The sequence below is a fragment of the Eucyclogobius newberryi genome, unplaced genomic scaffold (genome assembly GCF_026437365.1).
Source record: "Eucyclogobius newberryi isolate DKJ021-1_F unplaced genomic scaffold, fEucNew1.0.hap1 SCAF_5, whole genome shotgun sequence".
Taxonomy (NCBI): Eukaryota; Metazoa; Chordata; class Actinopteri; order Gobiiformes; family Gobiidae; genus Eucyclogobius; species Eucyclogobius newberryi.
Window position 1 is genome coordinate 11,088,767 of NW_027316167.1, and position 12,537 is coordinate 11,101,303.

Here is a 12,537-nt window from a genome sequence, read left to right on the forward strand (position 1 = left end):
AGATGTGACAGCGTCACAGATTCAGCAGTAGGCGTAATAAAAGGACAATTGGGGCGCGTTAGCGCCCCCTCCTCTTGCGGCGTGGCGGCGGTGTGGCGGCGGCGTGGCGGCGGCGTGGCGGCGGCGTGGCGAGGGCCGATCATTGCCGCTTGCGGCTATATTTATTATTATTATTATTACCAAGGGATTCTGGTTTTGCTGTTGCGCTCAACAAACATTAGAAACATCATAACTTTGCTTTATTTATTTTGTATATGTTTTGTACTTATTATATATTGATTGTTTTTTGCCATTTATTTCTAGATTTTCCCATGTTTTAGTCCCTTTTCTTAATTATATTGCAATTGAGCTGTGACTGGGTGATTTCCCTTGTTCTTCCCACAATTAATAGTACAAGTTTATCAAAGTTTTATTGCCATTGTCAGGGAAAGACTAGGAATTTTCTTTAACAAAATGGTATAACATAAAACAATGAATGACAGTAGTAGAATTTGAACTTTGATAAAATAAGGAGCATGCAAAGAATAAGGCGTTAGAATAAAAATAGATACAACAACGGTGTAAAACTAGCTGTGCAAATTGAAGATAGAAGTGGCAAAACTACAAAAATGTGCAAATAAGATAAGATAAGATAAGATATTCCTTTATTGTCTCACATGGGGAAATTTCATTGGTGCAACGCAGGTAGATACAGAGGCAGATACAGAAGAACAGATCACTTATAGGAAGTCTGAAAAACACTTTCAGTAGAAGATCTCCTATAAACAAAAACTCCCATAGACAAAACCCAACAAGGGATGGAGGGGAAAAAATAATAAATAAATACATAAATACATAAACACATAAACACATAAATACATAAACACATAAATAAATACAGAAATACAGAAATACCATTGCATGTGATCACGACAGTAATTGCACATGAATATGTGTCACGACGGCACATGGATTGCAAATGAATTTCACATAAATTGCACATGAATTTCACAGTAATTGCACATATGACAGAATTGCACATGGTTAGGTCAGTATTGCGAGTGTTCAGGACTAACAGTGTTTGTTATAAAGTCTGACAGCAGCAGGAAGGAAAGACCTCAATACAAATCAATACAGTGACAAATAGTGAGTATTTTGAAAAGCTCATATCCAAGCGACTTCTTTCTTTCAGATGTGGATGAGTGCGAGTCCAGCCCTTGTATCAACGGAGACTGCGTGAACAGCCTGGGCTCCTTCGTCTGCCTCTGTTCTGTGGGAAGCTCCCTCGACAACACCAAGTTAGAGTGCATAGGTAAGACATTTAAACAGAATTCATGCTATTATTACGATTATTCTGTCATCTTCTTCATCTTTCTGCACTATTGGAACCTTTTTGAAGTGCCCAGGACAGGTTGGATGACTCATTGAACTAAAATGCAGATAAATATATTTTGCAAAAAAGTATGAACATTTTATCACAGAACAGCAAATGTTTTAGTTTTATAATTTCACTTCCTGTTTGTAATTGATGACATCACACTAGGAAATTTCCCCGGCAAACACTGGGCAAAAACTGATTTTTATATCACAGTTTTTATATTTGACAAATATATGAGAGCAATTTTATTTTGTCGAATGAATGTTCAGAGGGTCAAAAAATGTGATGTGTGATGTCACTTCCTGTTATTTTCTACTCATTTTCAATCATTTGTCTCCACAAATACCTACTCAATTGGTGTAAAACTATAATTTATATGTTTAACAGCTATAAATACCCCAAATAAAGTCTTGCACTAACTTTTTTGACCCTCAAGAGAAATAACTTAGACACAGTAGCTCCAAAAATACAATTCTTAATCAGTAAGTAGTTGCTAAAATTCAGAATAACTGTGAATAATTGTGCTTTATTGTTAATTTCGTTGTTTGTTTGAGCTTTTTGTGCATCACAGTTTTATATAGATGGTTTACAGTGCCCAAAATATGAAGGAACAATACTTAATATTCCAATTTAGACCCACTTTCAGTCATCGTTTGTTGTGTGAACGGGAGAAAGTGGGACAAAGTAGTTCCTCTGATTAAACAGGTACTTTTGTTACATGTGCAAAAACACTTATTGAGTCTGATTCTGTCTCTTAAATATAAGTATGTAAATATCTCTTCCAGAGACGACCAAAAGCACCTGTTGGCTGAAGATCATCAACAATCGCTGCGAGGTGAACATTAACGGAGCCACACTCAAGTCCCACTGCTGCTCGACGCTCGGAGAGGCCTGGGGCAGCCCCTGCTCCAAATGTGAAAAAGGTAGAAACGTCGAACATATTGAAGCTTAACACTATATACACAGTGTTGATGTCACGTTTTTATATTTTTATAGACCCGATCTGTGGAAAGGGCTATGGCAGAGTCAGAGGGAACACCTGTGAAGGTACGCTTTTAACAGAACCGCTTTTGTACTTTGTATTGACTTTTTTCATTTGATACAAAAACTGTTCCAAATCCTACAGCCAGCCTTAAGTATTCAATCATTATTTCATTTATTTTATTTGCTTAAGACTAATGTAAACCACCAAATGCCTCAACTTCATTCATTCATTCATTCATCATCACGTGTTACATTGGGAAAAAAAACACTCTTTTCCTTTATTGTATTAATGATTTTAAAGCCAACTCTGAATCCTAAACACAAAATGACTACTACACCATTCACAGTAAACATACAAGTCACAATGTGTATGTTTACAAATGGATAATCAAAAGCATTATTAAAACAACTTAAAATGCTGTTATAACACTGATTCAATAAAACACACAGTGATTTAAGTCTTTTTCTCTTTCAGATGTGGACGAGTGTCAGATTTTCCCCGGCGTCTGCATCAATGGCAAATGTGTGAACACTCAGGGGTCCTTCTTCTGTCAGTGCCCTCCGGGGATGACTGTGGACTCCAGCGGCAGGATGTGCATCGGTGGGTGGTCCTTTACTGCTTTGTAATTGAGTGGTAATTGGAGGATAAACATTTGATAAGGTGTTAATTTTACTGAGGCTACATTTGTCCTGGTTTGGCCCCGGTTTAGTTACAATTTGGTTTTGGTGTGTGTTTTTAAATGGTAAAGCAGATACACTGGCCTGGTGCTATTGTAGGTTGTTTTACTTAGAAGTTACAGCTGTCGTTTTGGAGATATACACAATTAGATTATTGAGGATATTGTGTATATTTAACAGTAAAAATGACCTCAAAAAGAGACGGAAACATCTAATCTCCCAAAAAGTATAACGTCATATTTTTGCTCTTGAAATGAATTAACTAAAAAAGTCTTTGGGTGTCTTCAAATGCTTTTATACAATATAATATTAAACTAATAAAAAGCAAGAACATGTTCTTATTGTGGCTGTAAAATAACGCAGTATCTAAGTCATTCAATAAGACACATGTTTCTCACAGTTGGAGATGGTTTACTTTCACACACGATGATTGTGGCTGGGTAAAAGCATCTATCATTTCATTTTCACGCTTAAGAAATTCCCTCTAACTTGGGCTTTTCAACAGCCTGAACATCTGGCTTATATTTCATCAAAACATGTGATTTGCTGTTTTTTACTTTGTCACTTTGTCATGGGAAAATCCAAACTACCAGTAAACTTTATTCAGCTCATTTACTGCTACTTCTACATTCTCAATTAATAGTACTTAAACTACAATTACTCCTCTTACTACATCAGTTGCTTCTACTACTACTACTACTACTACCATTACTACTACAAGTGGTAGTACTATTTTCACTAAGGCTACTGCAATACATTTTAAAATAACTTTTTGAATGTCTTTGCCACATTAGAGCTACATTAATTCACTGTGAACAATTCTGCTCACATCAGCTGTAAGCAGTTGTTTGTAGAGGGAATCTGTATATCTTTGTTGATGAAAAATGTGTTTTTATTTACATGTTCTTAACCAGAATAATTTCCAATGGCTTTTAGTTTCCTGCATCATTTCCTGGGAAAATCAATAGAAACTAAGCTTTACCAACAAGATCAGCCTATTACCTATTACCACCACTGCTATCTATAAATGTATTTGACTTATAATACCAATAATGCCATGGACCTCCGTCTAGAGACATGTGCTGTTGTTGAAAGTGAGAAAGTTGACAAAAAAGCCATGTTAAAACCTAAATCAGCCTTGATTCTGTCTTGGTCTTGTCTCTGTTAGGTTTTTATTTTGACAGTTTGACTGACTATGAAGTCATAAACATTTTAGTTTTAATATTGTTGAAATTACTGTGCCAAAAAGTATATTAAAATATTACCTGCGTTGCAACAATGAAATTTCCCCATGTGTGGACAATAACGGAATATTTTATCTTATCTTAATATTGCAGTACTTAATAGCAGTATTGTTTATTGCAATATTGTCCATTATCGTGCAGTTTTCACTGGATTAGGATTATTCATATTAAATTGTCACTGGGTTAGGATTATTCATATTAAATTGTCACTAGGTTAGGATTATTCATATTAAATTGTTACTGGGTTAGGGTTATTCATATTAAATTGTCACTGGATTAGGATTATTCATATTAAATTGTCACTGGGTTAGGATTATTCATATTAAATTGTCACTGGATTAGGATTATTCATATTAAATTGTCACTGGATTAGGATTATTCATATTAAATTGTCACTGGATTAGGATTATTCATATTAAATTGTCACTGGGTTAGGATTATTCATATTAAATTGTCACTGGGTTAGGGTTATTCATATTAAATTGTCACTGGGTTAGGATTATTCATATTAAATTGTCACTGGGTTAGGATTATTCATATTAAATTGTCACTGGGTTAGGATTATTCATATTAAATTGTCACTGGATTAGGATTATTCATATTAAATTGTCACTGGATTAGGATTATTCATGTTAAATTGTCACTGGATTAGGATTATTCATATTAAATTGTCACTGGATTAGGATCCAGTGTCACTGGGTTAGGATTATTCATATTAAATTGTCACTGGGTTAGGATTATTCATATTAAATTGTCACTGGATTAGGATTATTCATATTAAATTGTCACTGGGTTAGGATTATTCATATTAAATTGTCACTGGATTAGGATTATTCATATTAAATTGTCACTGGGTTAGGGTTATTCATATTAAATTGTCACTGGGTTAAGGTTATTCATATTAAATTGTCACTGGGTTAAGGTTATTCATATTAAATTGTCACTGGGTTAGGATTATTCATATTAAATTGTCACTGGATTAGGATTATTCATATTAAATTGTCACTGGGTTAGGATTATTCATATTAAATTGTCACTGGGTTAGGATTATTCATATTAAATTGTTACTGGGTTAGGATTATTAATATTAAATTGTCACTGGGTTAAGGTTATTCATATTAAATTGTCACTGGGTTAGGATTATTCATATTAAATTGTCACTGGATTAGGATTATTCATATTAAATTGTCACTGGATTAGGATTATTCATATTAAATTGTCACTGGGTTAGGATTATTAATATTAAATTGTCACTGGGTTAAGGTTATTCATATTAAATTGTCACTGGGTTAGGATTATTCATATTAAATTGTCACTGGATTAGGATTATTCATATTAAATTGTCACTGGATTAGGATTATTCATATTTAATTGTCACTGGGTTAGGATTATTAATATTAAATTGTCACTGGATTAGGATTATTCATATTAAATTGTCACTGGGTTAGGGTTATTCATATTAAATTGTCACTGGGTTAAGGTTATTCATATTAAATTGTCACTGGGTTAGGATTATTCATATTAAATTGTCACTGGATTAGGATTATTCATATTAAATTGTCACTGGATTAGGATTATTCATATTAAATTGTCACTGGGTTAGGATTATTCATATTAAATTGTCACTGGATTAGGATTATTCATGTTAAATTGTCACTGGATTAGGATTATTCATATTAAATTGTCACTGGGTTAGGATTATTAATATTAAATTGTCACTGGATTAGGATTATTCATATTAAATTGTCACTGGATTAGGATTATTCATATTAAATTGTCACTGGGTTAGGATTATTCATATTAAATTGTCACTGGATTAGGATTATTCATGTTAAATTGTCACTGGATTAGGATTATTCATATTAAATTGTCACTGGGTTAGGATTATTAATATTAAATTGTCACTGGATTAGGATTATTCATATTAAATTGTCACTGGGTTAGGGTTATTCATATTAAATTGTCACTGGGTTAAGGTTATTCATATTAAATTGTCACTGGGTTAGGATTATTCATATTAAATTGTCACTGGATTAGGATTATTCATATTAAATTGTCACTGGATTAGGATTATTCATATTAAATTGTCACTGGGTTAGGATTATTCATATTAAATTGTCACTGGATTATGATTATTCATATTAAATTGTCACTGGATTAGGATTATTCATATTAAATTGTCACTGGGTTAGGGTTATTCATATTAAATTGTCACTGGATTAGGGTTATTCATATTAAATTGTCACTGGGTTAGGGTTATTCATATTAAATTGTCACTGGATTAGGATTATTCATATTAAATTGTCACTGGGTTAGGGTTATTCATATTAAATTGTCACTGGGTTAAGGTTATTCATATTAAATTGTCACTGGGTTAAGGTTATTCATATTAAATTGTCACTGGGTTAGGATTATTCATATTAAATTGTTACTGGATTAGGATTATTCATATTAAATTGTCACTGGGTTAGGATTATTCATATTAAATTGTCACTGGGTTAGGATTATTCATATTAAATTGTTACTGGGTTAGGATTATTCATATTAAATTGTCACTGGGTTAGGATTATTCATATTAAATTGTTACTGGGTTAGGATTATTCATATTAAATTGTTACTGGGTTAGGATTATTCATATTAAATTGTTACTGGGTTAGGGTTATTCATATTAAATTGTTACTGGGTTAGGGTTATTCATATTAAATTGTCATATGTGTCCTGTTTCCATGGTTAAACTCTCCCTTACGATGCTATTCCCCTCTGTTGTGCTGTAAAGTAAAAGTCTGTTTCCTCTGCAGACCTGCGCACAGAGCACTGTTACCTGTCCCATGACGATGAGCGCTGCGCTGCCCCCATCCCAGGAAAGCACCGCGTGGACGCCTGCTGCTGCTCTGTGGGCGTGGCCTGGGGTCCCGAATGTGACGAGTGTCCGGAGAAAGGCAGTCCTCAGTACACACAGCTCTGTCCCCGGGGCCCCGGCTTCTCACACCGCGGGGACTTCATCAATGGACGGCCATTTTTGAAAGGTAAAAGTAGCACTGTATATGTGACTGATTAATACTCAACATGGAGGAGCAGCGGCTCAACTCCGAGCTCCACCTGTGTTACACCTGTGTGAGCTCCTCACCCTATGTCTAGGGGAGCACCCAGTGACCGCTTGTATCCGTGACTGGACAGCCCTGAGCAAAGGGCCCGAACATGCCATCTCAAGATCAGCAAAGCATATGTGGCTTGGTCAAACTCCTATGAACCCTGGAGGCCCTGGTAGAGAGTAAAGAGCTGGACCAGTGTTCCACGACCAGGACGAACATATAATATATCTGTATAAATGTAATCAATGTCATTACATCACATAGTATTGGATTAAATGACATGGCACATGTTTTTGGTAGAATGGGAGCATACATCATTAGTGTCAAAATGTTCTGTTCACAACTGTTTGCAAACACTATGACAAGAATATGTCTTCTATCAAATGATGACTAGTTATATGTTTTATCTTACCTTCCTGCACATTTCTGTCTCTTTCAGATATAAACGAGTGCAGAATGATCAGCACACTTTGCTCTAATGGACGATGCAGAAACACAATCGGCAGCTTCAGGTGTCGCTGTGACAATGGATACGCTCTGGACTCGGACGAGAGGAACTGCACTGGTAAGAACAGAAGAACTCATGCACAACACATCTGTTGAAAAAGAAACAGATGTGTGGATAAAGGTTAGATTAAAGTAAGGATAAAGCAGAATGAGAAGTGTTCAGGCCAGATTTGAAGGCTCAGTGAGTTGGTACAGGTGCACAAATGGGGCAATGAACTTCAAACTAAAATAAATGGATGATTACACTGTAAAATAAAATACAAACATAGTCAATTCTGTACCTTCCACATCTGACAATGGACTTAACCAACGTTTTATTGCCTAAAGTTAAAGTCTTCAGTAAATGCCACCTACAAACAGGTTGTTTTTTCTCATCAGCTGCACAAACCAGTCTCCTAACCAGCTCCACTCTTTCCAACCGTTTTGACAACACTCATTACAGTAAAATGGAAAGGACATTGCCTCCTCGAGCTGGTTGGGCCTAATAAGAGCCAGGCTTTGTTGGAATCTAACCACCGAGTTTGGTTAAAGCCATTGAAGTTTGCAGACGTTGTTTTAACTGAAATGGCAGGAATATGGCAATTATGGTTTTGCTGTAGGATATGTTAAGAAAATCAGTGAACTCTTAACCTCTTAGGGCGTCATTATTTTGCCATTTGAGCTTTAAAAAATAAATCATGATTTTATTTTAGCACCAACTTGTTTTTTCTTCCCTTTTTAATACACGTTTTTCTAATTTATTTGCCTTCTAATTATATTTTATTTCTTCGCTTGATAGCTTTCAATACCAAACCTTTGACTTCACTGTTGTTAAAGACATTTACAGTGGAAATAAAAGGTTTTACGGCGCGATTTGTATCCGTTACTGATGTTTATGATTTCAACAGACCTTCACCAGATGACATGCAAACATTTTACAGCAATTTTCTTTCTTTCTTTCATTCACGCTCCGTTCTCTCTTTTCTCTTTGTAGATATCGATGAGTGCCGAATCTCTCCGGATCTCTGTGGTCAGGGCAGATGCGTCAACACTGCCGGGGACTTTGAGTGCGAGTGCTTTGAAGGATATGAAAGCGGCTTCATGATGATGAAAAACTGCATGGGTAAGTGCAAGTTAACGTTTCACTTTTGTCGCAAATGTAACGGGATAAACTAACCTAAAAATGGTTCAATATGGATTTTTGAAGCTGCTGTGGCCTATACCCAATTTTGTCTGTACCGTAAATATTTTAAAATCCATGGCATGGTCTATAATTGTATGTTAGGGTATGATAAAATTCACAAACTATAACAAGATGCATTTATCTGGGAGCAGCATGCCACATGTTCAGCCTAATTGCTCTTCTATTTAAATGTTTACTCTCTAATGAACTAGGGACAAACTAGAAATGACACATTCACAGAGTTTTATTTAATGATGGTTTTAGTCGTGAGAACTGGCAACCCAAATATGCGGCCCATACTGGCTTCTGATTAGACGCTTGGCTTGAATGAAAACATCAACAACTTGTATTTTATTATAAGATCTTAAAATTTTGAGGGGAAAACATATAAAAATACAATGTTTTAATAACTAAGAATAAATCAGCATTATAATGGTCATGAGTAAATCTGTTGATTGATCTGATTATATTTTACTTAGCACATAGGTAAATATTTAAGACAAATCCGACCTACCCCAGCTTCAATAACCAATTGATTAAATGATGCATAATTCACTTTTCTGACTTTAAAAAAAATGTTTTAACTTCAAAAACATTGCTGGAGTTGTATTTAGCTTCATTCACACTTGTTTCATTAATCCTGTTTAGTTTAAGGAGTCATCTTCTCTGCTCCTTCTCTGAGCTTCACAAAAACACTACATTTCTCACATTTTCGTGAGGTCGAGCTTGGGCTGTTTTTAAGTCCATAAATAATGTACGGACTTGTTCTGAAAATGACTGCAGTCAAACCACGTTCATTACAACATGCGTGCTTACATTATCATGTTGGGGCAATCCAGCTTTTGTTTATTTCCTTCCTTAATGTTAATTCCCTCTGCTGCCAGTAGATGGAGTGCTAACACCAATCCTGATGAGAAAATGGAAAATCACGTGTGGTTTTCAATGGATGCATTATTTTAAGTTCTAAAACATGCAATGCCAAAGTAAATGTTTGAAGTGTTTGAAATGTTTTGCATGTTTGAAGGCCAATAACAATACAAATATACAGAATGTGTGTCTTTTAAAGTGTAGAAAGACTGTCACGGTTAAAACACTCTGGTAACTTGCCTGTGAAAATAGTCCCTTTTGAAACTGGCCTCTGCTGCTTGTTAAACTCCTAATATCTAAGTGCGCAGTGCTTTGCCAGCCCATAAACATTTGTAAAAGTGGGGGAAACCCGGTGCTCACGCAACCCCTCCCTGTCCACCCCAGACCCACCCCCAGGACCCCACTCCCATTTGGGCCGTAAGATGTGGCCAAGGTGCCTCTGCAAACACGCCACGCCAGGAATCCACTGTTTAGACTGGCTGACGTAATCGCAAATTTACAGTCATTTGTACAGAAAAGGAAGGAGCGTTTAAACCGTGATTTATTGAAGCCCCCGCGGTGCGTTCAATGAGCCGCAGTGTTCAGCCCAGGTGTCGCCACAATCACTCCGTAAAACGGCCCCATTTAGCCCAGATAAGATAATTGTGCTTTATTAAGTTGTTGACCTTTAAAACAAGTAACAATGAGCCACAAAGAGCCCCTGTTGACAGGGGATTTAAACTACAACTGCAAAAATGCACCTTAGACTTCACTGCAACCTCCAATATTTTACTTTTGGTTGAAAAACTGACAATGAATGTTTTGTACAATGATCAGACTTAACATTAGGATCATCTGTGTATGTTAGGATGTTTCTGGCCAGTTTGCTCTCTCAACATTTCAGTATTTACGTGGAAACAACTAATTGTTCAATCTGTACCTAAAGATGTTTTATTATTTCATTTATTCTACTTATATTCATAGATTTATCTGGACTATTGTCAGTTCAAAGGCTATTTCTGTATTTTCAGTGAGAGTAAATAAGATGATAAAATCCCAATTGTAAATTTGTTTGCGTGTCTAATGTTAACAAAATGGAGGAAGAACTTTATACTTTATACATGCTCTATTTTAAATGTTACCAATTTCACTCATACAATTTAATATTGAATTAAAAGCTCCCTATAGACGTTTAGGAATGTATTATTCTCTAAATATATATTGTCTGCTATTCACCTGCTGTGTCTCGACTTAATTTGTCCTTTTAACTTTGTATGGAATTTTCCTCTTAATTTTAAATGTTTAAATTGATGCATTTGTTTTCAGTCGTTACTGTCAAGAGCATAACAAATACGTTTGATGGATTGTCAATATTAACTGATATTGCTTGTGCTTAGTCATAAAACATACATATCAAAAATGAATGTAATATTGTCTTCGGCAGACATCGATGAGTGTGAGCGGAACCCGCTGCTGTGTCGAGGAGGAGAATGTGCCAACACTGAGGGCAGTTTCCAGTGCGTTTGCCCCGAAGGACACGAGATCTCAGCGGACGGATCGGCCTGTCTCGGTGAGGACACGTCAGCCAAAATATGAACCTTTAAAACCCTGGAAATTAACAATACAACAATTAACAATAACATGTGTCTTAATCGCCAAATATTACAAAATCTTAACACTCAAGATAAAGGTTAGCTCATTTTATTAAAGTAGTACAGCATATTTCATATATTTAATTTTTCTTCCCCCAAGTTTAAAAACAAGCTCAACAATAAATTAGTGGAATTAACTTGTGTTTCTTGCATCTGTATCAGACAATAGGTAACTCAGGTAAGGCAAATAAATAGGTTTAGTCATTTGATATTGTCCATTATTATGAGGTTTTTTTTAATATTTATGATAATAATGATATATTTATGGACAGAATCCTTCAAAATAAGATAATAACGTTCACTTTTATTGTAGTACCGCTGATTTGGAAACACTGCTCTACTAAACACAATGCTTAGGACATAAGATTATGTGATAATAATAATTTAATATCTCAAAAATTCAAATAATGGGTCAGTCGAGTCTCAGCAGAAATCTGTGAGAAACAAATGTCTTATATTTAATTGTAGCTCCACCTTTTAATTTGAATAACACCGCCCACGAGTGCATCTGTGTGGTTAGTTTTAGCATTCAACCTGTAGTATTTTAGGAGTTGTAGCAGTCGTAGTATTGCGCACTAAGAAGAATGTATTTGGTCCCAGCTCGACTCAGTGATGTTTTCTTTCCACTTGTTGTGGCGTCGTTTTGGCCACGCCTCCTCTGCAGCGTCACCCTGGAGCTCAATCCAGCTGCATTTAGTGGTTTCTGGTGTAATCCTCTGGTTTCTGTGGTGCTCTGTTAAACTGTTTATGGGCACGCTCACTTCTGAATACTAATACTGTCATCATGGGAGCGGGATAAACATCTTTTCATAGCAAATAAATCTGGGAAAATGTGTGTCACTTTCTCTCTAAAGCTGAACTGCCCAATTTGACATCTACGTTTGTGTGGTCATGTACTCCTACTTCAAAGTTAGATACATATAGCTTTTATATTCGGCCACAAACCGACCTAAAACATGCACAATAGGCTAATCCTCACCACAAATCTACTTTGAAATCTAGTCAAGGGTCAGAT

At 35.5% G+C, this 12,537-nt stretch overlaps 1 protein-coding gene across 1 annotated transcript in view; it reads left to right on the forward strand.

Moving 5' to 3' along the window:
• fbn1 (fibrillin 1) overlaps nucleotides 1–12,537 on the forward strand; it is a 142,965-nt gene that overhangs the window by 72,535 nt on the left and 57,893 nt on the right. Inside the window, exons 21-28 of the mRNA XM_072465628.1 lie at nucleotides 1,172–1,291; nucleotides 2,143–2,280; nucleotides 2,354–2,404; nucleotides 2,817–2,942; nucleotides 7,062–7,289; nucleotides 7,795–7,920; nucleotides 8,836–8,964; nucleotides 11,315–11,440. Of these exons, the coding sequence (XP_072321729.1) occupies nucleotides 1,172–1,291; nucleotides 2,143–2,280; nucleotides 2,354–2,404; nucleotides 2,817–2,942; nucleotides 7,062–7,289; nucleotides 7,795–7,920; nucleotides 8,836–8,964; nucleotides 11,315–11,440 (1,044 nt within the window). The remainder of the gene's footprint in view (nucleotides 1–1,171; nucleotides 1,292–2,142; nucleotides 2,281–2,353; nucleotides 2,405–2,816; nucleotides 2,943–7,061; nucleotides 7,290–7,794; nucleotides 7,921–8,835; nucleotides 8,965–11,314; nucleotides 11,441–12,537) is intronic.